At 39.3% G+C, this 27905-nt stretch overlaps 2 protein-coding genes across 2 annotated transcripts in view; both read right to left on the bottom strand.

Moving 5' to 3' along the window:
- The window catches only part of LOC105381623 (acetylcholine receptor subunit alpha-like), a 139625-nt gene extending 116513 nt beyond the window's left edge, over window positions 1-23112 (bottom strand). Inside the window, exon 1 of the mRNA XM_038112229.2 lies at window positions 22900-23112. Coding sequence (XP_037968157.1) covers window positions 22900-23091 — 192 coding nt within the window. The 5' untranslated portion in view covers window positions 23092-23112. The remainder of the gene's footprint in view (window positions 1-22899) is intronic.
- LOC125488931 lies at window positions 15454-18632 on the bottom strand. Its single transcript, XM_048622972.1, has 2 exons — window positions 16724-18632; window positions 15454-16413 (listed from the first exon to the last, which is right to left on the bottom strand). The coding sequence occupies exons 1-2, from the start codon at window positions 18578-18580 to the stop codon at window positions 15454-15456; spliced, it is 2817 nt and encodes a 938-aa protein (XP_048478929.1). The 5' UTR covers window positions 18581-18632.
- Window positions 23113-27905: the final 4793 nt, after the last annotated feature.

The raw sequence follows: 27905 nt of genomic DNA, 5'->3' as shown, positions 1-27905 counted from the left end.
ATTCACATTGCTCCCAGAAGTGTTATCTAAAGACCGTCAGGTTTTAGTTCATTGTGGCATTTAATTACTCCAAAACAATAGCGGAGACTCTTCGGCCTGTCTCCAACTTTACTGGAACTGTTATCGTGCTGGAGACAACTTTATTGCTTCCACTCCGGCCCATTAATTGTAGGCTTTATCGAGATTTTATCGTGTAAAATTGTACGTGTCAGGAGTAATTAGGTGTATTTTGTTTTGTTATACTGCTTCTAGAAAACGCAAAAAGTTTTTTAACTATTGGCAATTGTAGACTACATATTTTATGTGGAAGCTGACGAGTTCTCCTAACCATTCGAGGAGTGAAAATTAAACGCGAATTGGTTAAAAACGATACCGACTCTTGCGAACAGATCTTCCAGTTCTATTGTAAGACCATGAAAGTTTCTCCTCACGCGTCCCGCCCGTTCCATTTCCTGCCCCGAGCGAGCTCTGATTGAGACGCCTCCCCGCGGGTACGGCCTAACTCCTCCACGTGCACATACTGATGGGGATTAACTCAGGGTCACAAGTCTAGGTTTGAAGGGTTATTGTTAATATTAATGAGATATTTATTTATTTTTAAATTTTAATAATGTGTGCTGTTTATAAGTAATATAATAATTAACAGATAAAAAAAAGATTCCTAACTAGTCATTATTCTGAGTAACGGTAGGAAAGACAAAACTTTTAAAATCTCAGGAAAAAATAATATACCGTCTATATACCTAATTATTTTTTTAATTCCGAAACTTTTTCCTCTGTCGTTTTCTTAGTGGCCAGCTTTGTGTTTTGCTGAACTTTTTTCTCGTTTCGTTTTCTCAGCCGCCAGTCTCTTGACCTTTGCATGTAATTACGGAGGTTGTATAGCGATGGAACTCACGGGCTGCCCTCAAAAAGTAATTTAAACTTCCATCCCGGTATCTGGGCTCGGGGAGGGCTCGTTTTGTGCTCGCATTTCCTTTTACGGACCTCTAGTTGCTCCACATTCTTATATAGCCGACTCCCGGGTAAATATTGTATATGGGACGGGTTGAGTTATGAGGTTTTTGTTACAACTTGATGGTCTAATATGTCTCGTCAATGATAACCGGGTGCCTCGATTGTGACATGGTAAATGGTAAGTAATCTTTCAGTTTTGTTTGGTGAAACATAAAGGTAAAAGGAATTTCTAGAGCTAAGCAGTAAGTTGCACAAAGAACATAATTTTGACAGTAAGGGCCTGTTCCACAATGTCTGGTTAGTGGCTACCTGTCGGATAAAATACATACTGTCACTGTCTAAAAAATAATGACAGAGAGTGACAGCATGTATTTTATCCGACAGGTAGCCACTAACCAGACATTGTGGAACAGGCCCTAAGTGAAAGTTGAGCCAGTTTAATTTGAAAGCTTATTGCTTACTAAAACGAAGATCATCCGTAAAAATAAAACCTTTTCAAATTGCGAATCAAATTGCATTTTAACACATTCATTTAAAGATCCGTTTTTGATTTTTATGGAACGCAAAAGTTATGAAAGTGGGAATATATTGGTTTTCGTGGCCGTAGCTCGAGCCCCAGCACGCTCTGGCGGCGTTACTCAAAGCATAACTTGGAGCTCGGCTCGAGGTGTGAATTTAATATATTACATACCTACTCTAAAAACGTTTGCAGGTGTAAGGAGTTTTTGTCGCTGCCTTGTAGTTATTTTTATGTATGCTCCGACTCTTTGTAAGGTGTTATTAGAGGATTTTATAATTTTTTTATTTAGATTCGAATTTTGGAATTTTGGCAGTTAAATAAAGTAAAACATACTTCAGTGTTTCGTAATTTTTAACTACACACGTAAAATATCTACATGAACATTAAACCAATTCTACTTATTCTTCATTAGCCTTTAGCAGTCCACTGCATAAAATATCTTACTAACGTTTTTTTTATTTACAAGTACTCACAAAATAAAATAAAATCGTTCCTCTTTCACAATATTTTTCAGATTACACATTCAACGTAAAAAGTAGATTGAAAATCATGAACGTAATTCCGTGACGTCCACATTGGCAGCGTCATGTTTTTGTCATATTAATTCGTGACTAAATTGGGCTGTCAACTGCGATTGAAAATTACCTACACGCCGAAAATAAATATATTTATTTACTTGGTAATATCGGGGTCAACGAACAAACAAGACTCATCAATTTATTTTATCTATTTAAATGTAAAATGGACTTACATTTTGTTTTTCGTAGCCATACTATTTTACATTTACAAAGCACTGTTATGTTATAATATACATAACTCTACATTCTCGCACCGTTTCTTGGCCAACGTTCGGTTGTATTTCTCCTCGTAATATAATCTAAACTAGTTATTGAAGTTATTTCCCCAGTGCCAAACTAGTTCACTTCATGTTTATTAAATTGAGGAAACTAAATAAAAGGAGAATGGCCATTTCTCTATGGCGCCATGACCTAGAGCGGCCATTGATGAAACATACACTGATGTGTAGTCCGTGACTACAGCATATACTGGTATTAATTTTATTATTATGAGGCATGGGAGAACGAAGATATAGGTGATGAAAGATCAAGTCTTTCTACTGTACTAGATGTTACCCTCGAGCTAAAAATTGATTTTAAAAGTGTTCCCGTAGGAATTCCTGGATAAAAAGTATTTTATAATACTTCGGGATAACGGGAACTTGAATAGAATGAAATAATTTTTGAAATTGGTCTCTTTATAAAAATAGGTTTCTGAGTGTGAAATGTGCAAAAATAATTATGATATTATTTGCATAAATAAAATCATGTAATACATTTTGTGATGCGCTATGTATTGGGAATCCCATGATTTAGATTATAAAACTTATTTGTGCGTGTACCATTCATCAAAATCTTATTTAACGAAAAAAATATATTTAATTAATTTACTTTTTAACCCTAATATCTCAAGAACCCCATGGTTTAGATTTTTTTAAATATTTTTCCCTGATAATAGACATTTTTATCAATAACTTAAAATAGGTTTGGTTAGTGGCTGCTAACTTATGCAAAGCGGGTCAGGTTTCGCCATTCTTCTTTATGATACGTCATCGTACATCATAATTATTTATCAGTACCTCATATATACCTAAGGTGTCCTTATTGTTAGAGTTAACATCTAAGCATTAGTTTGCATTTACTTAAACGTGCGACCTACTTAGACTTAGCGACAATTGTACCTACATAATCATATTTCAGTGTTCAATATACCGTTCACACATTACGACGTCTTTTCATTATCATACGTCACGCGGCGGTTCGGCACTCACCCTATCAAACTATCAATTATCATTATCTATCAACCCCGTTGTTGTGGGCAACAATCAACCCCAACATCGTTTTGGTCCTTCGAGCCTTCGGAACAGGCGGGATCAGTCGCGAGTGTCGTGAATCTTAGCATTTGTGCTTCGCGAGTGGTTTACCTATTGTTTTGCAAGGATTTATCATTTGGAGACCTGTGGAGTCAGGGAACCATCAAACTATCATCTTCAGCCAGCTTTATCAAGTAAGATCTTTCCTTTTTTTTGCTTGCTCTCAACTTAAAAAATGGAAGTCAAGATGGAAGACATCCTAGCTACGCAACAGCAAATCATTGATGCTATGGAAAGTCTCTATATCAACTTTAAAAAAGATCCAAAGGATCGCAAATCAAAAACTGATTATTTCAAGCGGAAATTAGATGTGCTCAATAGTTATTGGGGCGAATTTCAAAGTAATCATATTAAGTTATGTGGATTTGACGACAAATCGCACGAATATTTCGTCAACAGCGTCTTTGAGGCAGTACGCGTTCGTTACGAATATATCATGAATCAAATTAAGGAATCAAAATCATCAGTATCAGCACCTTTTATGAAACCACCCGTCCTAAAATTGGGAACGGGAACAGCACAACAGCATGAGCACGTCGATGAGGCGTCAAGGATGCAGCAGCCGGCCTCAGCAGCACCTGGAACTAGTCGGGCGACGGATTCGGTACCTGTTGACAGCATGAAAGAGTCAGGAGCCGTACCTCGGGACACTTCAACATTGACCCCGGCACCTATCAAATTCAAAGTGAAGACTAGTTCACACGACGCCGATGACGATCCCTCAGAACAGATGCAGCCAGAGAGATGCTCTGAGAAACTTATCAAACAAAATAGCAATTTTCGAGCTTTAAACAGAACATTATCAAGCATTAATTTAGACGATTTATCAGAAAGATGGGAATTGGAAGATTGTCTTAAGACGCTGCAAATCAGGTGGCGAGCTATTGATTCTCTTCATTGGGAGTTGGATGGAGAATTGAACGGTCAGAATCTGGAGTATGAAGAAGCATTTTCTGAGTACGAGCAGTGTTACAATGAGATGAAAAGAGCCATCAATAAGAAAATGTGGAGCACGCAGCATCGTGAGAAGTCTACACCAGTTCTGGACATTCCTCAATTCCACGGAAATTATCACTTATGGACCTCATTCAAAGATCTCTTCATGGAGGCCATACATAACAACTCATCGCTCTCTAATGCGCAGAAGATGCAGTTCCTGAAATCTAAAGTTAAAGGTGAGGCGGAGCGCCTTATACAACACCTCAAAGTAAGCAGCGATAACTACGGAGCGTGCTGGGAAATACTTAACAATAGATATAATAACCGGAAGCTCATCTTCTCAGCTCATATCAATATCATGTTAAATCTACCATCGATGCAAAATCAAGCTTCTATCAACCAGATCAAGCGACTTCATGACGTCACCATCGAGTGCCTGAACGCAGTTAAAAATCTAGGAATCGACACTGCCACTTGGGACCCATTACTAGTCCACATTTTGTCGCAAAAGCTGGATGCGAGTACAAATGAGGCATACATCGATTCTCTCCAAAAACCGTTTGAGTTACCCACCCTTGCGGAATTTTTATCATTTCTGGAAGGCAAATTCAGGAAAATGGAGTCAGCCTCCGGAAAAACTAAGATCGAGGAAAATATCACCCCACAAAAATCTAAAATATCATTTATCAAGCCAAAAAATTTCAACAAAAATTACCAGCAATCATTTACGTCATTGAATAAAAGTAGCGCACGTCCGGTCTACAATAAAAACAACAACTTCGCAAAAAGGTGCCCGATTTGCGACACATTCGAACACGCGTTATTCTATTGCCCTCAATTCTTAGAAATGGACAATAAATCAAAATTAAACATCATCAATAAGCATGAGTTATGCAAAAATTGTCTGTATTGTCACTTTGGAAAGCCGTGTATATCAGAAAAACGCTGTCAAAAATGCAATTCAGATCATAACACCATCTTACATGACGCATTTTCGCAAGGCCATCAATATGGCCAAACAGCATCGCGACCGACATCATCGAACATCAAGTTTGAGCCAAATAGGAATAAAAATACTCACGTGTCACTACAACGTGACGTTCCACCAGAAGTACTGTTGGCCACAGCTATGCTAAAAGTAAAATCAGCGGATGGTACATATCATACATTAAGGGCACTTATAGATCAAGGATCACAAACATCATTAATCACAGAAAAGGCAGCGCAGGCATTGAGACTATCGAGAAGCAAATTCCACGGTATCATATCAGGAGTAGGTACTAAGGAAAGTACTTGTAAAGGTATCACCAAAATCTGTTGCTCATCAATGGACAACAATTATCAATTCGAGACCGAGGTGCTTATCATGAAATCTCTTATCAAAAATTTACCCAGTGTCTCATTTAATGAACCAGAATGGTCATTTTTAAACAATATCAAACTTGCTGATCCACAGTTTTATATAAGTCGGCCAGTCGATTTACTGCTCGGCGCTGATATATACTCTATCATTTTGTTGGAAGGAATATGCAAGCAACATGAGAACGTACCTATAGCCCAGCAAACACAGCTGGGTTGGATTTTGTGTGGTCATGTTAAAACATTACAATGCAACGTAACATTATGCGATATTGACGAAATAAAAAGGTTTTGGGAAATAGAAGATATCACCGACAAATCGCAACTATCATCATCAGAAGAACAAGTTATCAATTTTTATCAAAAAACAACCCGGAGATTAGAGGACGGCAGGTATGAAGTGAGGATACCAATGAAGGAAAACTTCGAGGACAAACTCGGGACCTCCAAAAATAAAGCTGTTGCTCAATTCCGTCAATTAGAGCGAAAATTCTGTAAAAATAAACAAATGGAATCTGATTACAAAGCATTCATTCATGAGTACCTATCGCTCGGTCACATGAAACTATCAACATATGACTGCAATATGAAACCTACCTTCTTTTTGCCGCATCATTGTGTCACACGCGAAGAATCAACAACTACTAAGACTAGAGTAGTATTTAATGGGTCAGCACCTACCTCAACAGGACATAGCCTTAATGACCTTATGGAATGCGGGCCCAATCTTCAACAAGACCTTCAAACGCTTATCATTAAATGGAGGCAATATCAAATCGCGTTCACAGCCGACATAGAAAAAATGTATAGGCAAATCTGGGTGCATGAAGAAGATCAGAACCTTCAAAAGATCATATGGAGAGATTCACCAGAGCATGTACTCCAGGAATATCAACTAAGATGTGTCACCTATGGACTCCGCTCATCACCGTTCCTTGCGATGATGACACTGCGGAGACTAGCGGCAGATGAAAAAGAAATCAACCCAAACAGCATTGCAGCAGATGTCATTGAGTCCTGCTTTTACATGGACGATCTCGTGCATGGCTGTCATACAGCAGAAGAAGCTGAAGAACTGAAAGAAAACCTTATGTCGGTGCTCCAGAGTGGAGGATTTAACCTGCGCAAGTGGAAATCAAATCACTTACCTATATCAACCACATCAGAATCAGAACAAACAGAATTTGACTTTAAGCAAGCAGAAACATCAAAAACTTTAGGGTTAAGTTGGAACCCCATTCAAGACTGTTTCACATTCCAATCAAAAATTGAAATATCATCAGAAGTGGTGACAAAGAGATCATTCCTATCAGACCTTTCGAAGATCTTCGATCCCATCGGATGGCTCTCCCCACTAACTACAAAATTAAAAATTATGTTCCAGCAAGTATTCATGTCACAGATTGGATGGGACGATCAACTACCAAAAGATTTAACCACAGAATGGATGGTGCTTAGAGAGGACATCATAAATATAAACTATTATCAAATACAACGATGGCTTGGCACTGTAAACGGCGACGAGATTGAGTTGCACGGCTTCTGCGACGCGTCTCTGAAAGCTTATGCGTGCGTCATCTACTGTAAAATCAAGAGAGGAGACCATGTATCAATCAACCAAGTAACTGGAAAGGCAAGACTAGTTCCAGCTAGCAGCACCAAAGAAGAAAAGGTATCATTACCTAGATTAGAGCTATGTGGCTCTCTTCTACTATCAGTTGTTATGGAGAAAGTCATACAATGTCTATCAGAAGACTATAAAATATCAGTTTACGGATGGTGCGATAGTAAAATAGTGCTAGGATGGCTGCAGGGTGAGCCAGCACGTTGGAAAACTTTCGTGGCCAATAGAGTATCAAAGGTGGTGAAGACCATCCCATCAGACTCATGGAGATATGTGGCATCAGCAGATAATCCGGCAGACTGTGCTAGCCGAGGACAATCAGCCACAGAACTCAAGAACAACGCCCTCTGGTGGTGCGGGCCGGAATGGCTTCGAGAGTTCGAAAAAACAACCGCTCAAAAGGAAACATATCAAACCGATCAAGAAATCAAAAAGATAAAACAAGTAAACGTGACGCAGCAAGACAACAATGACGTCATCAATAAGGTCATCAAGCATTTCAGCTCCCTGAAAAAAGTTGTACGGTCAATCGCATGGTTGAAGCGTTTCGTGCAATATTTATCAAACAAACATCACAAAAAACAGCAAATTTGGAAACCTTATCTGTCCATCAGCGAAATCAGAATCAGCAAAATCATAATAATAAAACACACACAGCAGGCTGAGTATGGCAAGGAGATAGATAAATTACAATCAGGCCAGAGTATCAGCGGAAAGAGCAAACTGTTGTGTCTTACGCCCTTTTTAGACGAAGAAGGTATCCTCAGGGTAGGGGGTAGATTGAAACACGCTAACATGCACCCCGATATGAAGCACCCGATCATCATACCAGAAAAGTGCAGATTATCGGAACTTATCATAGATCAAACACATAAACTCACATTCCACGGTGGACCTAAAATGACTACAGGAGTAATCAGACAAAAGTACTGGATTATTGGTGGTTACCGTGTTGTGAAAAAGCAAATAAGATTGTGTGTTAAGTGCAGAAAGCACTCACCATCAAAACATCAACAACTAATGGGCGACCTACCGGAGCCAAGAATCAACACCGCTCGACCGTTTTATCATACAGGTGTCGATTACACCGGCCATCTTTATGTGAAAGCGAGTAAAGGTCGAGGCACCAAAACATCAAAAGGATATGTTGCGGTATTTGTATGTATGGTGACAAAAGCCGTGCATCTCGAATTAGTTTCGGATTTATCAACATCAGCGATGCTCGCAGCCCTAAAACGCCTATCAGCAAAAAGAGGGACACCTGGGCACCTGTACAGCGATTTTGGATCCTGCTTCATTGGCGCTGACCGAAAACTGAAAGAAGAATACGAACAGATCAAAGAAACATTCGGTACAGAATTCATGAGCGAGATAGCAGATATGAATATCGAATGGCATTTCCAAGGACCATCATGGCCATCAGCAGGAGGTTTGTGGGAGAGTCAGGTCAAACAACTGAAACATCACCTAAAGAGGGTTGTCGGCGATCAAAAACTGACATTTGAGGAGTACTCCACGTTACTCGCTCAGCTAGAAGCCTGTTTGAACAGTAGGCCCCTGTGCCCAATCACAGAAGACCCGAATGAGCTAGATTGTTTAACACCTTCGCACTTTTTGGCAAGCGGTCCTTCTCTAAACGTGATTGAAACGGAAGAAGATCATAGAAGTAGATGGTATCATACTCAAAAAATATTCAACGACATCTGGAGGCGATGGAGAAATGAATATCTCACGCAGTTATCCATCAAGGGTAAATGGCGTAGCCCTCAACCAAACTTCAAGGTCGGAGATATAGTTATCATAAATGACGCGAATTTGCCGGCTGGGAAGTGGCCAATGGGCCGAATCTTAGAGGTCCATCCGGGAAAGGACGGATACGTGAGGGTGGTAACTGTCAAAACGAAAAACGGCATAATAAAACGTCCTATCGTTAAATTATCAATACTGCCTGTAGAGCAAAATTATCAAACTATCAACAACCAAGCAGCAGAAAGCGATGACTCATCAAATGCTCAACGCAACTTGCCTCCCACTGAACAAAACAAAAGGCCAAAAAGAACAATTAAAAAGAAGAAACCATTCAACCTATCATTACTCGTATCAGCATTATTGTTCTTCTTCAGCCTAATATCAAACTCCGAATGTGCCTACAACTATACAACGTTCAAAAACAATCAATCAGTCTATTTTGACAAAATATCAAACGCACAATTAATAAGAGATGAGTGGCGGCTTATCGTTTATTATGACATGAACCCATACCGAGACGGCTTGTCGACAATTACAGAGTACTTATATTACATAAACAAAGTATGTACCAAGATAAGAAGTCAGTCACACTGTGAAGAGATCATGTTACAACTGCGACACGAGTTCGGAGAAATAAAGCACTACGATGGTGTACTATCAAATCAACAGACGGTGAGGCGCCGGCGCAGACGTGGCTTAGTCAACCTCGTGGGAAACGTAGCTAATACCTTATTTGGTGTACTAGACAGCCAGTTTGCAGAAAAATATGAGAATGACATCAACCTCATCAAGCAAAATCAAAATCATTTAGCAATGTTGTGGAAAAACCAGACATCGATAGTGGAAGCAGAGTTTAACTTTATTAAAAGATCTGAGGATATTATGGATAAACATCATAAGGCGATCAATAAGAGACTGTTGAATTTAGAACAAAATCAGAATAATATTCAGAAAGACTTGAACAGCATATCATTAATCAATGACTTCACGATGTCTGCTGCTATAACCAGTAATTTAATTTCTCAAATCAAATCTATGCAAAATGACCTACTCGATACCATTACCAACATCTATCACGGAAAAATAAACTTACATCTAATAACACCTGAACAACTACAACACGAGCTCAATATCATATCATCTCATCTTACCAAGGACCTTACACTGCCTGGTGAAGACTCCAACTTAGCGAAAATTTATCATCTATTAAAAACTAGAGCAAAACTATCAAAAAACTATATCATCATTGAAATAACCATACCCTTAGTCACCAGAGACTACTACGAGATTTTAAAAATAATACCAATTCCCCATCAAATACAAAATCGTAAAGTCAGCATAGTTCCAGTATCAAGTTACATTGCTATCAACCTAAGAAAGGATACGATGATTCGAGTGTCTCAAAATGAATTACAGTTATGTATGGAGAGGGATCAGTCATCAATCATTTGCAACTTAAGGTCTCCAGTATATTCAATCAAAAGTGATGAAGATGTGTGTCAGAAGAAAAATGGGTCAAGTCTATGTAAAACAGCTGTCCAGCTATGCGACAATGAATGGATAGAGCTGAGTCAAATAAATACGTACTTTTATTTCTGTTGCGATAAATGCCCGATTAAATTATTATGCCCAGATCAGATTACATCATTACAATTACAATCAGCTGGCATGTTTGCTGTCGGAACCGATTGTGCTATAAAATCAAAAGAGTTTACATTATATTCCCACAATCAGAAATCCAACAAATTAGTACTGCACTCAGAAATAGAACTACCAAAAATGGCAGCTATTAATCACATGTTTAATATAACGCTGCCAATAGAGAATATCACCACAGAATCAATATCAGACCAAGAGCACCAGCAACAATTATCAGAAGTTCAGAGACAACTGGATGACATGAAGCAGAGAGTACCTCTGGTATCAAGCAGTATGAGCAATCATGACATTCATCACTACGTGGCGGTGTACGGGATAGTAGCGACCCTGGCGATCGTCGGCGCGGCGGTGGCGTGGCGGCGAGCGTGCGGCGGCAGGCAGCGCGCCCGGGCGCCGGCGGCCCCGGCAGCCCGCCCCGCGGCCCCCCGCCCGGGCTCTCCGGTCCTGGTGGGCCACTCCAGTGTGTTGTGTAGTGACAACATTCGATTGCAAAATCTCTCTTATGAGTGCAGTGATAGTGGTCATAAAATACCAGTAGTATGTGCGCGTAAAAATAAGTACAATCGATCAATGTGATTGGACAAAATCATTTTCTAAATATCATTAAGTAGATTCTATTTACATTCTGTTAATTTTAGATTCATTCTATTAAATATTATAATTTTTGGAATAACTTCTATTTAAGAAATGTATCAATTTCGGATCATTTACTTAGTCATTACCTTATCAGTAGATCATGTATTCAATTTTATCATTTCGTTTCTATATCATTTTCTCTCTTCTCTGAGTGGGGAAGATGTTAGAGTTAACATCTAAGCATTAGTTTGCATTTACTTAAACGTGCGACCTACTTAGACTTAGCGACAATTGTACCTACATAATCATATTTCAGTGTTCAATATACCGTTCACACATTACGACGTCTTTTCATTATCATACGTCACGCGGCGGTTCGGCACTCACCCTATCAAACTATCAATTATCATTATCTATCAACCCCGTTGTTGTGGGCAACAATCAACCCCAACACTTATTGTGTACAAATTATGAATACCTATCTACATCTCTCTATGCTTACCACTCTAAATTAATTTTACTGAACGTGTTTCAATCTTTTAAAGGGTTTATAAACGTATTGAAAATATCTGAATTAAAATAATACTGTGTCAAAATGTAACAGGTACAATAAATATTCGTGTCCATAAAATAAATAATCTAATAAATTTCAAGTTTACGGGGTCAAGAACGTTCGTCCTCGTAAAATAAAAAGTGCGATCGCTCATTTGCGTGAGTTTAACGTGAGGCAAAAGAAACGGCGTGTTTTATGGCAACATCAAATTGTTATATTTATGTTATGTCATAAAAGTGTTCAGCCAGTTTTATATGAGTAGTGGTAGTGAACTTTCAAACAGCTTCTACTGCCACCGACACATTAGCAAGCAACAATTCGCTTATACTCCTATGTCAAACATCTGTCAGATACATACACATATTACACATTGTGTCATTTTTAACAGATAAGCAATGCTACTTTTTGTTGATTGCTAATGTTCGGTGGTAGTACGTTAGCTGAACAAATTCCACATTTAAATTTAAAGCAAATATTAAAGCAACATTTGTACAGAAATTTAAGAAGTGAAAACTACTTTTATCACAAAGTATTATGAGCGTTGAATTGAGAATCTATGGAAATGAAGCGGGAATGCATGCAACACTATCAGTGGGACGGTAATCCTGTGGAAATGTAAGGTTTAACAAATAAACAACATGCTGACCGACGAATAGCGAGATAAAGGGAACATCCTGTCTGAATAACAGATATATTTCCGAATACCACCTCTATTTCAGAATTTCTATTACCATAAAAAAAATAACCAGTTTTATTATTTAACCAGTCCTTGTAACCGATTTTTTACATTTATTTAGACAGCCTTTTTGGCAGCCTTTTACTTAGAATGTCTTTAATTACGTTTCGACCGTCAAATTATTTGTTGCAAGTAGTTTAATTTCGTAATGTTTTTTTCTCCTTTTTTGAAGTCGGTTTAGAACTCTTCAAATAAAAATATCTATAACAACATAGGTATGTCTTAACTCAGCACCATATCTTGTTAAAAGCTCTACTGGATCGATGTGCAAGTGTAAAAATATTCTTTCTCGATCGGCATCACGGCGTCAGAGGGGGGCGCAGGATGCGGAGGGTAAGGGGGGGAGAGAGATAAATGTTGTACATAAATTATCAGGAACTCCTCAGTACTTCGATTCCCCAGTATTGGAGACAGTACGGTTTTGCGCAATGTACTTCGTTAACGCTTTCCTATTTGTCGAAGTGGTTTTAAGCGCTCTCTGAATATTAGTCGCCGATCTTGCTATTAATGTTGGGTATTTAATTTGTTACGTTAACTGTGACATTTTAGATTTTAGTACTATTTGTGTTAATAGTGAATGCTGATTCTGAACTGTCTAAACTAAAATTAGGATAATGGGAAACATCGCTACCATGTCTGAACTCATAATGAATCAGCTGTCCACATGTCATATTGGGTCAGATAATAATTATGTTATTTTTAATAACAATGCTATTGAAATTACTCTGTCTGTTCATTTTATTAAAAACAAAGCTACCCCAAACACTTAAAAAAATCGCTATTAGAATTAAAACGTGAAATTGGAGCTAATTAAAGCACTTTCAAAGCGGACTAAGGGCAAGAGGCGTGAAAGCTCCCGCCGGGCTGTGTCAAAACTCTTCCGGTGCTTGTCAGCCGCTCTTCACCCGATAATTATATTGGCAGGTACAGTCAACGAAAACAATAATGACGTGTTTCCGGTTGTCGTTTATTTATTTAATATGTATATATGTATCTGTGTAGATATATCAGCTGTCCGACACCCATAACACAGGTTGTGCCTAGCTTGGGGTCGGATGGCCGTGTGTGACATGTCCCCACATATTCATATTCACATATTCATATTCATATCCATATTCAATGTGACTGGCAAATCCTTCCACCATGGTGACAAATCCATGTCTACCTCTTTACTTCGTAAAGTCATAGCATAGCCGGGCATAGAGCCCGACGCTCGTAATAATGTCTGTCTTCAACATGGTCCCCCCCTTGGAACGGTCTGTTCCAAGAGTGGAAGAGGGCACAACCGGTTGTACGCTCTTCTGAGCGTCCCGGCCCTCGTGATCAGATCTGCCACTCTATTGACCCCGTCCGTGCCGGGGTATACTGCCGTGACTCTGCCTAGCAGCCATCGATTTGGGGGTAATCGATCGTCCTTCACTAGCACAAGTTCCCCTGTTTGTGGCTGCTCTCCAATTGTGCGCCATTTGTTCCTCTGCTGGAGCTCGGATATGTATTCCTTGTAGAAACGGTTCCAAAAATGTGCCTTGAGTTGTTCGATCCTCTTAAATCTTGTTAGCGATGAAATTGGCTTGTCTTCCACCGGGGCAGCCGGTAGCATCGTGCATGTCCGTCCGATTAAGAAGTGGGAAGGAGTGAGAGGGATGAGATCAGAGGGATCCGAAGATAAGGGGGTGATAGGCCTTGAGTTTAGGATTCCTTCTATTTGGACCAACACAGTATACATTTCCTCGAAGTCTAAGTGTGCTAGGCCAAGCACTCGTTTCAAATGATATTTTATGGACTTTACCGAACCCTCCGCCATGCCGTTGAAATGAGGACTGTATGCTGGACTGAAGTGAAACTTTATCTCAGTTTCTGCTGAATAGGATATTACATCCTTTCTACATTGTTTCAAAAAGGCTCTTAATTCGTGATTAGCTCCTACAAAGTTCGTGCCGTTGTCGGAATATATGTTGGAAGGCTTACCTCGCCGGGCCACAAACCTGTTTAATGCTGAAATGAAACATTTAGCAGACAAATCTGTGACAAGTTCCAGATGCACTGCCTTGACTGTGAGACATACAAATACACAGATGTAAGCCTTAATGAGCTTACGCCCTCTACCTTTCCTGTTTGCTATCATTATCGGTCCAGCGTAATCTACCGCCGTGTGGCAGAATGGATGATCTGCCTCGAGTCTTGCCTTAGGAAGATTCCCCATAATGGGCTGAAATGTTTTTTCTGAGAACCTACAGCAAGTAATACACTCATGAACTGTTTTTCTTGCAAGATTTCGGCCGTTGATGATCCAATATTTATGACGCAAGGTTGACAATAACAGCTGAGGTCCTGCATGTAATAAAAGTCGATGATAATTTTTAAAGATTAATTTAGTGATGGGATGAGACCCGTCTAGCAGAATTGGATGTTTAGTGTCGTAATCATAATTCGCATTGCACAACCTGCCTCCTACTCGAATTAGGCCAGAATCATCGAGAAATGGATTCAGATGCAACAGTTTATTCTTAGATGGCAGAGACCCTTTATTTTTTAAGACACGAAATTCCTTGAGGAAGCATGTTTTTTGTGACATTGCGCACAGTGTTTTTGTTGCCAAATCAAGCTCAGACAATTGCAAAGCTCCGATTGATTTGTTCCCTGGAAGTCGGCAATTATGGATGAATCTTTTAAGGTAGCCAACAATGCGTTGCAATTTAGGAAAATCCGAATACTTATTTGTAATTTCGTCGGTTTGCTCGGTCGTGACATTACATTGGACCTTGATTTCAGGTAGTTCTTCAAGTTTCATGCCTTGCGGTTGCATGGGCCACTGGATATCCACTTGATTTAAGAAATGCGGACCTCGCCATCATAAGGTAGAGCCCTTTAGTTGTGTAGCGTTGAGCCCACGAGAGCCTATGTCTGCTGGATTAAGTTCTGTTGGAACATGATGCCAATCGTTAGGCTCTGAGATGTTGGTGATTTCAGTGATTCTATTACACACGAATTGTTTTAAAGTTTGTTTGCATGTCTTAATCCAGCTCAAAACGATCGTTGAATCACACCAAAAATGCTGAACATCGATTTCCAAGCGAAGTGATTCCTTCGCCTTCTTTGCTAACCTTGTAGCTAGTAGAGCACCACAGAGTTCGAGCCTCGGTATGGTTAGCCGCTGTTTGAGAGGGGCGACCCTACTCTTTGCCAATAGTAGATTAACAGTGACGTCTCCATCCATTGTAACAGATCGAAGGTAAACACAGGCTGAATATGCCTTGATAGATGCATCACTGAATGCATGCATCTCTAACCTGACGTAGGAGTCACATAAGACCCTGCGCGGGATTTCAATTGAGATTAAGTCGGATATGTAATTCGTAAAATTATTCCATTGTGATTCGACTTCGGTTGGCAATTCGGCGTCCCAAGGTATGTTGTTAGCCCAAAGTGTTTGTAATATGAGTTTTGCCTTAAGTGTACACGGGTTTATCAATCCTAGGGGGTCAAAGATTTGTGCAAGCATTGATAGCACTATGCGTTTGCTTGACTTAGCTGAACGAATGTTCGTTTTCATTGTGGAAGAGAATAGCAATGTGTCCCTTCTCCAGGCCCACTGTAATCCTAAAATTTTTGCATATTCGTCCTTATCCAAAATTTGTAATTCGTCTTGACTTGTTTCACCCACAATATTTTTTAACAATTCTGGCTTGTTACATCGCCATTTTCGTAAATTCATTTGGGCACCGCGTAGCTGCTCTAAAACACCCTTACAATTGTCGATTAGCGTTTTTTCATTATCTGAGCCAGTATTTAAATCATCTACGTAGAAGTCGTGTATTTATTTATTTATTTATTTATTTATTTATTTATTTGATTCACCAACAAAGATTACATCAATTACATGCTAAAATAAATTAAATTAAGTCTAATGATAAATGCATCTTCAATTATAGGTGAATACAGCATGCATTATATAAGGAATAAATTCATTCAATAATTTTACTATTAAATAAATATACAATTTAAATTATTTATAAATCACAATGTACCTAACATTATTTTTAAATTAGGTTAAAATTTTGATGAATATTAAATGTACATAAATTTTAAATTAGGTTTACACGAATTTATACAATACAAATGTGTATAATCACCTCTCTTACATCCTCATTAGTGCTTTCAAGACCTAATTGTTTCAAGCATCTAGTTGCAAGGTAAGGGGCGGATGCTGTGCCGTACGTTATGGTGTTTAGTTTGTATTGCTTGAGTTCTAGACTTGGATCTGATCGCCAGAATATCTGTTGTAAACTTCTTTGTGATTCATTCACTAAGATTTGTCTGTACATTTTTTCTACGTCGGCAGTGACCACATATTTGTGCTGTCGGAATCGGATTAAAATACTCAATAAGTCATCTTGTACAGGAGGACCTATGAGTTGGATGTCATTGAATGACTTACCAGTGCTTGTTACTGCAGAGGCATCGAATACTGTTCTTAGTTTAGTTGTTAGACTGTCTTCTCGCAAGACACCATGATGCGGCAAAAAGTAGGATTCATTGTCATCTTGGGGTGTTTTGTTTTCCGACATATGACCTAGCTCTATGTATTCCTTCATAAAGTTTATGTATTTTGTTTTAAATGCTTCATTTTTGCTGAACTTACGTTCTAATGAATTGAATCTAATCAGTGCTTGTTGCTTTGAATCGCCGAGACATTGAGGGTTCTCCTTAAGGGGTATTGTCACAACCAACCTACCATCTGGGTTACGGACTGTAGTTTTCAAGAAGAGCTTCTCACATTCAGCTTCATTCCTTGATTGGGATTGTTGAGCAGGTAAGGACTCCAATTCAAAATATTTGTTGATTTTTTCTTCTAGTTCGATTTTGTTTATCAAGTTGCAGTGGACTGTATCATGTTGACCTAGTGTGTTGTATGATGTCGGTATAGAGCCCACAACTAACCACCCTAATTTTGTTTCTACAAGGGTTGGTTTCGCCTTGCCTAGGCTGACACGATTGTTACAGAGTATGTCCCAGAAGATGTCAGCTCCCAACAGCATTTGCACCTCCGATGGGATGGCAAAGGTAGGATCGGCAAGGTAGATGTGTGGGGGTATTTTTAGATTACCGCAGTTTATTTTATTCATGGGTATTACTTGCGTGATTTGTGGCACAACAAAACAATTAACGTCTGTCGTGTAACCACTGGCAGAGAGTGATGCTATTGATACATCACACCTTTTTGATATTTTAGACGTTTGATTATTTAATCCTTGGACTGAAACAGAGGTATGATAACAAGGTGTTTGAAGTTGTGTGAGTAAATCATTTGTTAAGAAACTTGCTGTGCTGCCTTGATCTAACAGTGCACGCACTTTGTGGTGTTTACCATTTTTATCCGCTACACTGACAATTACAGTGCTTAACAATACCTGGGCTTGGCTTGGATGCGTCACTGATAAGGATATTGTGTTCGACGATTGATTAGTTGTTTGCTTCGGCTCTGTGTTGTTCGTCAGATTTTCTACATTCGGTAAGACGACACATTGGTCAATTTTTGTATTCGAATCTAGATTTGGCTCTCCATGGTTTAGATGTATCATGCTGTTGTGTCTCTGGTTGCAAATTTTGCACGAACCTCTCCAACAATGTGTTTCATCGTGACCTTTACGCAGACAATTCTGGCAAAGGTTTAATTGTTTTACCTTATCCATCCTCCCTTCTATGGTCATGGATCTGAATTTTGTGCATTCATATATGCTATGTGATTGTTTACAAACTGGGCAGAAATGGGAATTTTGTGAAGGATTAGAGCCACTCGCATGCGCGGAGTTCGAATAATTTGCCACAAAGGTTTTGGCGCGAACGGGTGGAGTATCGCTATATCTACGCAGTTTTTGGTGATTTTCTTCGATGGATTCCAGCCATGCAGCGCGGTTTTTTATAAATGAATTAAATTCCGAAAATGTTGGAATTGCGTTGTTGGGTCCGCGCTGCATCTCCCAATCCTTCAGTGTTGCGTGGTCTAATTTTGTGCAGATAACGTAAATTATTATCGCATCCCAATGCTCCGTTGGCAGATGTAGTGTTTTTAGAGCTCTAATGTTTTTATTTACCGAATCAATGATATTACGAAGGCCCGTGGACGATTCCTTGAACATGGGTTCAAGATTGAAGAGAGCCTTCAAATGATTGTTTACTAATAACTTGGTGTTGTTGTAGCGCTCACATAGTAAATCCCAGGCTACATCGTAATTGTCACCTGATAGGTCTAATGATTGGATCAACAAGGCTGCATTATCCCTTAGTGATGATCGTAAGTAATGATATTTTTGAATTTTTGGAATTGAATCATTTAGATGAATGAGACTCATGTACGTGTCGTGGAATTCTAGCCAATCTTGATAGCCACCAGCAAATGTAGGTAGATGTATCGTAGGTAACTTAAGTGTTGGAAGAAATGCACCTGAATCATTGGCAGTGCTGGATCCTGCCACGGCCAGGTCGTGGCCCGCAGGGGCCGGGCGCTCCACACTTCGGTCCAGCAGCTCCTGCGCGGCAGCGACCGTGCTGAAATATCCAGCCTCGAACTCCTGTCGTTCTTTAAACTCGTCTTCTGGAGTGTCCGATAAAGTTTCCAAATTATTTTGAATAGAGTCAAATTCTTTATACAATTCATTAATGCGGTTGAGGCGTGCGGATAGTTCACGAAACTGCAAGGTGTTTAATTTGGTGCAAGGTGTCAGTTGTTCGAGATGGCCCTTAAATATTGTCAATTTGGCCTTTACAGAACCTCTATTCTTTTTTAATGTTTTTGCATCCATGATTAGGAAATGTTTTAGAACGTTAAAATCTTGTGGTAATCAAACAAATGACATATGAGAAGACGATAAGTACGTGAATAAATCGGTAGAAATTAATAACTAAGGAAAATTAACGAGAATCGAAACTAATTGGGAATTAGATAGATCGGAACGGACTCACTCAGCCGAAGGCGCCCTTCCTGGTTTGTATGATAGTTGAGTCTTGACACTATGGTGCTCTTGTGCATCTACACGGCGACCTTGATGAGGATCTTCATGCGTTAGCTTGACTCTCCAATGATGAGTGATGACCGAACTCCGATGACCTTCTCCTTCCTTGTGAATGAATGTTGACGGGTTGTTCTCAATCGCGTCCCTCGACTTGGTCTCGCCGATCTGGTTGTATAGCCAGATCCGGCTCGAAACTGATGGCGAAGGCTCGAAGTCGAAGAGGGTCGATGAGCGTGACGGTGATGATTAAGACGATGTGTAGAGATTTGCGTAATAATAGTAAGTATATTGAATAGTATTTTACAAGATATGAGATATAAGAATTATGTATTAGAATTAGTAATTAATAAAATGTGGTATGAATTTCTTCGTGTTGTTATTTTGTGTGTCATTGACATAAGTATTTCTTCTTCAGCTGAAGCGCCGGGCATAGAGCCCGACGCTCGTAATAATGTCTGTCTTCAACAATAACCTTTGACGTTTGATTGACAGCTTACGCATGTGAAGGAGATTAATTTTACCTTGAAAACAAACAAATGACTGATAAATGTATGGATTTGACAGCGGTCATTGGGTTATTCCTGTATATTACAAAGTTTAGTGTTCAAGAATCCATACATTTTCATATGAAAGTATACCTATATTTTTGGCTGACTGTACTAGCTAACCGAAGGACTGGTTCAGAACGGAACGACGGATGTTTAGATAAAAATATTGGTAAGCGAAAGATTATTAAATTTTGTTATTGAAATAATATTTGTAAAGTAGTACCTAGGTAGAGTCGTGGTGTCGTAACGAGTTGGGTATCATTCGTGAGGCCGTGGGTTTGAATCCTGCCATGTACCAATGAATTCTAGAATTAAGGAATTAAGTACATTTATACCACGTAGGTACTCTTGCGGCAAAGGAAAAAATCGCAAGGAAACCTGCACATCTAGATGCTACATGTCTTATTATGTACCTACCCTTATTAAAATTTCATTTATTCAGCCAAGCGTAAAGTCACAATTCGACAAGAATTTAGCGTTTGAAATGCTATATACGTCTAAAATGATTACCTTTAATATTGTCCAGTTTTGAATTTGAATCTACATTTACCAAGTCAAATGAATTTTGGGAACTTCAGTCTACATACAGTTAGGACTTCATCGAAACCAATTTGATTTGTAAATATCGTATCGAATATTCAAAATCCGATTTGTGAAATGCGATATTCCGTAATGAAATGAAACTTCGCCGGTATGAATCACTTCGCTAATTAAAACGCTTTTATTTGAATGCGTTTAATGTAGCTTTTACTCTTCGATATAAATAGATTTAATAATTAAATTACTTACCTACCTACGTTTAAAAAATGATAAAAGGTTACACAAAGTAAAATAGTGCCTACTACTACTGTGGTGAGTGTACCTACAGTGTTTTATTTGTGACACTGACATCAAATTACCATCGAATTGAGTAACTATGTTTCCACAATTTCAGTATATAATATGCTGGAATTCTCTGTTACTTTGGAAGGAGAGTTGGTTACTTTGACAAAGTACAAAAATGTACCTAATCAGAGCCAACTTCAGAACTATCAATTTGTTTAGACCGAACTGTACCTCAAATCGCGCATAGTTGATAAACCAAATTGCATGAACATCTAGGTTTCAACCATCAAATATTCATCTAATCTTTCAATATCTGCGTAAAGCCATTACCGGAGTCAGCGAGACAGAAGTAAGCCTTACTGATGAATCCATAGTTGAATTATCAAACCAGACTATCTATCCAATACGTGAACCCACAGGTTTACTCAGCAAACCACAGAATGTTACAGTCAGCTCTACGATTCAGGACTGTCTTATTAATATGTGGGTACGAGTATATCTAGCTACGACTTGAAAGGGAATTATAGAGATCGTCTCCGCTTTATGAGGTTTACAATTCATCGGGTTTGTGTATTAAATTTGTTCTAGCCAGGAAATGTAGGTAAGTAGGTATATAGGTAATATAGACAAGCTGATCGAAGTTAAAACGTGATCGATAAAAATGCTATATTCGAATAGCTGGAGCCATTTTCATGAAATTGCTGAAATAAGACCGCTAGTAGTTAGTAATAATTTACATAAAATTAGTAGTTCATTTAAACCGGTTTCATATTGCAGAAACTTTTTCTAATAGAGAAAACATCAACATCACAATATTATCCATACTTACCCAAAATATTTAATTTTGAATAGTGGTTTAATAATTGCAAAAGTTAGAAACTATCCATATATGACTCCGCTTATCTCTTCGACATTATCATCTACATATGAAAGGATACAGCTCTGTTAATTGGAGTTATTATTCTGAAATCTGAGCTTATCCGATTATATTCCATTCCGGGCAATACATATTTTCATACTCCTATAATTTAACATGTACCTAATATGTAGGTACTGGCGTAGATTTCCTTCAATATTTTTAATATGATAAATATCTGTAGTGGGTAGTAGTAGTACTTTTCTCTAGAGTGTATTAACTAAGTGCACGTTATAAAAATTAAAGCATAGGATGTAGTATCTTGGTTTATGATAATTTAGGGTATACTTAATTAGTAGTTACGATACTACAAAAATGAAGCTGGAAATGAATCCATACTAGGTATTATATTAAAAACTTTAACGTATAAAAAGCAAAAAGTATTATTTTCAGAAAATGGATTCGTTAGTAAATCCCACTTTGTTTGCCAACTGACTCTAAACGATGAGTTTCACTTGTTTGTTACAATCGTTCAAAGTAAATGTTTGATCAGAGAAGGCTTTTTTTAAAACAGAATGTACCCGTTTTTTTACTCATAAAACCGCCCCGAGTTTTAGCGTCGAAAATACCTCGGTCCGAAATAAACCAGTACAGTTGTTGGAAAGTTTAAAATTGTGAAACCGTGGTCGCTCCCGAGTGCATCGTTACATAACTCGCAACACCTTCCCTCCTTCATCGCTTACCGTTTACTGGAGCGATAAATATCATAAACAATAAAAAGGGGTGACAATAAATGGGTTTCGGCCAGCTTTACGCCATATACTCTTATAGCCGTAGACACATGCGTATGGATGCGTCAATAAGACACGGCGGTGGCGGGAAGCTTTCAGCCGCTGATTTATGGAGCCCCGCGCGGGTCCGCGGGCAGACGGCGCGGCGCCACACAACAATGCGAGCATCTCTAACTGGGTCGGATGGAACCTTGTCTATTTAAATAGCCAACGCTCCGCGAGGCCGCGGGGCCAGCATCAGAAGAATAAAGACACAGAACGTACGACATCGATGAGCTGGCTCAGCTTGAGCTTGATGCAGACGCGCAGCACGTCGGTGGTGTTGACGACGGGGCGCACCAGCTTGTTGTAGTTGGACAGCAGGTCGTCGTACAGCCGCTTGGCGTCGGGGTTGCCGGCCAGCGCGCCGCCCAGCCAGCCCGCCGCCAGCCAGAGCAGCACCCGGCGACAGCACATGCCGCGACCGTCCGCCGCGCCGCGCCGCGCTCACTGCCGCCCCACCCGCCCCCGCCCGCGCGCCCGCCCACCGCCGTCAACAACCAAACTCTTTTGTCACAAACGAGTGCCCGCATTCATTAATGCGATTTAGGACCCGAAGTCGCACCCCGCACAGTGCGATAATCGCTAATGCCCCGCGCAACAATCGATGCGAGTGCGAATCGGTATAGCTCTAGCCGTCCGTGGGAATTTAATTAATTAGCAATTTGCAACATAATTCCGAGCCGGGTTAACGGAGATTAATTAATGTAATTTGTTATCCAAACGTTAATGTTGTTAACTAAAATTGTTAGTAACGGTTGGGTTTTAGTGAACCTTTGTGAGATTAAGGCAGCTGAGCTGGAACATTACCAATTTGTGATTTTGTCTGGAGCTGTCTCGTCACGCTCTACAGTAGGAGAAGATCTGAAAATACGTAAACAGTCCTTTGAAGATTCCCGAGTATAAATGTGGATGGTCCCTTACCGTCTGTGCCGCCTAAAGTTATTTCGTCCGTTTTCCAATAAACCTATACGTGTGCGTACTTCAGAAACTTTTCTTCACACTCGGCGCTGTGCCGGCGGAGTCAAGGGGACGTGGAAAGCCTTGCAAAGAATAAAAAGTCTACGTTCATGAAATGAAAACCTACTTTGACTTTGCCGAGCAAATTCTGTTATAACGACACTTGTAGTTTGCAAATTTTGTTTTAGGGTGTTAGAATAATGGTATTGTAATTCGAAATTGCGATAAGTTCAGCACTATAAAATAAATTGGGGTAGTCAAAAGAACAATAAATAAACTGCCTTTGCATTGAATCTAGGTACATGTAAAGTAATGCCTAGCCTACAAATTTCACAAATGCACATACATTTATAATTAATACAACAATATACCTTTGTAAGGAATGTCAGATCATCAAAATACACAATAAATTCAGAATTACAGTCTGTATGAAGGACTGTAATTTCCTAAATATAGGATGTAGGTCGTCCGCTGAAAGATGAATCCTTTACCATAACGTAATATGTTTAGAAGAAATTGTAACTACCACTTCTAGCAGATGAAAATTTATGGATTTATGCGATAGGTTTTCAAGCCCGGCGGGGCAGTCAATACTGCTTAGTTACAAAGTGAAACAGAGAAACCGATAGGACACTTGGAGGCTCCCTTTCGTAACAAAAACAGAACTTCCAAGTAACGAAACGGAACTTTATGCCTTTCCTAACTTGGGCGGGGAAATGGTAATACTGGCGCCTTATTGTCCAATTAAAATACCATCTCAAGATCATTTTAAAACTAGTAAATGTATATTACTGTTTGAAGCGGCTGACCAGAGGGGGTTATTGTACGAGTAGCGTACGAATAATAAAGTTTTGGAACTTACTAGCGTTAAACTCGACTCTATCTCCTTGTCTTAAAAGTATAAATTGTATGACAGCTCACGCTCGAGCGCTTTTTTGTAAAGCTAGAGCAACCTTGTAGGGTCAGAAACATGTTGTATTGCGGTGTCTTGATAATAAAATTAACGATAATTTTCGTTTTTAAAAACTCCTGATATTTCAGGAGTTTCTAATCAGGAGTTTTTAGGATCTATTCTATTCTATTCTCTGTGGGGGTAACAGTACCTGCACCTGGCTCTCACGAATGGAACCTTTGTGCATATCCCCAAGGTCTAAACTGCCTGACTAAGCTTGGACCATTTTCCCACCACGCTGGTCCACTGCGGGTTGGTGGGTTCACATATCTAGATGTGCTAAATCTAGATATGCAGATTTCCTCACGATGTTTTCCTTCACCGTAAGAGCGATGGTATACATTGTACTTAAATTCAGAAAAGAACTCATTGGTCGTACAATGTCAGCGCCGGGATTCGAACCCGCATCTCTGGCGTGAGAAGCGGACGCTTACCCGACTGAGCTACCACCGCTCCTAGGATTTTTTAGACTATTATCTCAATGATCTAGATAGATAGCTAAATAAAATAATACAATAAGGTTCCTCATTTACTTAGTCAACATTGGTTATCACGTTCCCTCCTCGCAAAGTTGGGAGAAAAACAAACTCGTGCAAGTGATTTTGTTACAAAGTCATACGTTTTCCGTGTGGATACTGTCGGCGCCATCTTGTAAAAACAGCCAGTCAATAGGCTAGTTTCAAAAAGGACAATGGGTAAAAATGTATGGGTCCCGTACCACCTACCAAAATCGACCATACGTATGTCGTTAGAAAGCTCTTTTTATGAATATCATTTGTTAATATGGGGACTAGTATGAATTCGTTGTAATATGCGTTAAAAAGTGTTTCACAAAAATGTACCAACTGTGTGTAAAAAATAATCATAATAAAGCTTTCACGCAATCGGCACAAAACAGGCAAGCAAAACTGCAGGGCTAACCACGACTCTATCTAATTGTATTAAGCATGCAGCTTGCATGACAATTCTGGTTCGTCGATATATAGAGTGGTCCCCCAGTTACGTAAAGTTTTAAGCTATGAAGTGGAAATAAGCTCAAGTGTGGAGCGAACGGGTGAACTCCGAAACCCTTTTAGCTTACTTCTGAAACTAGCCTCGGAGGAGGGAAATTTAAATTGATGGTTACCAACCATATTGTTCTGTGATAGTGGTAGTGCAGTCGGCGAAATAGATATGTGGCCACCTCAACGCAAAAATTTTGATTATATGATCCACTGACGGGTGAAACGTGACATGAAAAATACCCTCAAATTCATAGACCATTAATTATTATAAATAAATTTACGACAAGGTAAAAATTTACTTTATAACACACGAGTTTCGAGTCAAGTCAAAAAGTTGATACTCGTATACATATAACACCGTCAATTTTAAATCATCATTAAGGGTCGGCAATAGGCAATCGAGGGTTGGCATTGTCATAGAATTATGTAGTAAATGATGCTCTACAGCCTTGAAAAAAATCACACAGGTAGCCGAAGAGTCTAGCTAGGTGCTGAATCATTCGAATTTAAGTAAATGCTTATGGATAACTGTAAATTAATTACGAAAAACCAGTAAATCACACTCCCGTATTGTAACAACTGTGTCGTAATTATCAAGAATTTTCATATGATTCTTATCAAATTATAAAGATAAATGCTTGGACTAGGCGCTAAATACCTTGTTTTTTAATAAACACACACCTATTTTGTGTAAATTAATCCCAAACTTGAGCAATTTTTTTCCCTCAAATCTTCATACAAATATCTATGGCGGCTTTCTGTGTTATAAAATCATAAACACAAGCGACGTTTGACTCAGTCGGCCGGTGGCCTCCAAAGAAGGGTCACGTCGGTTTAGGCGGCACTGACAGCTCGCGATCTAATTGTGTACAGACACAAAATCACTGCACATTGGTTGTCATTGCACTTTTTCAACTTTTATGACACCAACATAATTTGATTTGAAATTGAGGAAGCATAATTCTTATACTATATTCAATAAATTAAATGATAATGTTTTTTATTAGTTAAGTCCATGGTACTTCTTGATTAAATTATAATTATTAATGCCTAACTAAAACTCACAAATATAAAATTAAAATTAAACTAAAAAGAAGATGCTGGCCAGATCGCTGCCACTGTCGGGTAGGGTACCCAAGACGCTGGCCGCGTTACCCCGCTATATAGCGATGCTTAGCCTTTGTTATAGGTAAGTGCCAGCCCTAGGGTCCCTTGAGACTTCTATTAGTCTGCTGCTGATGTCTTTAAAAAGCTGACGTGCCTCCCCACGGCCCTGGGATGAGGAGCAGGAATATAGTGAATGGATCTAAGTGATGACAATACGTAGGAAGATTAGGTTAGGATTCAAAAACACAGTCTCATGGTGCTGGTTGAGGCATGGTCTCGTGAGGATCTGATGAGGGCAGTAACACGGAGGTGACTGAATTTTATTTCAAAGATTTAATAGCTAAAAGCATCGAGTTTGGGCGCGGTGGTAGCTCAGTCGGGTAAGCGCCCGCTTCTCACGCAAGAGATGCGGGTTCGAATCACGGCGCTGACATGTACCAATGAGTTCTTTTAACTTAAGTACAATGTATACCATCGCTCTAACGGTGAAGGAAAACATCGTGAGGAAACCTGCATATCTAGATTTAGCACATCTAGATATGTGAACCCACCAACCCGCAGTGGACCAGCGTCGTGGGAAATGGTTCAAGCTTAGGAAGGCAGTTTAGACCTTGGGGATATGCACAAAGGTTCCACTTGAGAGAGCCAGGTGCAGGTAAGTACTTACACCCCCACAGAGAATAGAATAGAATCGAGTTTGGGCTATTAAGTATGTTTTTCAAAGAGAGAGAGAAAGATATTTTAGGTTTCCTCTGGATTAGTTAGGTTTACTGGGTTTACTAAATTCATTCGTAACGTAAAATTGTCAATGACGGAATTTCTTCTATAGACAGTAGCCACTAATAAAAACAACGATATATGGCGTGATTTGCAAAAGTACCTATCTAGTCAACCTGCCACGAGGTGACTTCGGTGGGTAACTCAGAATAATACTAATTATATGTTATTGCATCAATAATAAAAAAATCAAGAAAATATTCAAAGTTTCCATCCTCGCTTTTCACGCGCACAAATCACAAACTCATGCCTTGTTCTAGGAGCAGGGTCTGCCTGGTGCATTTCCATGACCACTTTTCATTAGCGTCCCACCGGTTTCGATGCTCAGCGGAATAGCACCATTAACCATTATTATTCTGAGATATCATCACTTCTTATTCTGAGTTACCCAACATAAAATCACGCCATCTATTGAAATCATTTTTTAAATT

This window comes from Plutella xylostella, chromosome 9 (assembly GCF_932276165.1).
Source record: "Plutella xylostella chromosome 9, ilPluXylo3.1, whole genome shotgun sequence".
NCBI classification, from domain to species: Eukaryota; Metazoa; Arthropoda; class Insecta; order Lepidoptera; family Plutellidae; genus Plutella; species Plutella xylostella.
Note: the sequence above shows the minus strand (reverse complement) of the source record. Positions and strands in the feature narration are given on the sequence as shown.

Excerpts from the sequence above, each read along its gene's own strand:
- LOC125488931 (XM_048622972.1), bottom strand. The coding sequence starts at position 18,580 with ATGCAGCGCGGACCCAACAACGCAATTCCAACATTTTCGGAATTTAAT. Across the intron at positions 16,414-16,723 it reads TAAGAGAGGTGATTATACAC|GACTTCTACGTAGATGATTT; the intron begins ATTTGTATTGTA and ends AAATAAATACAC.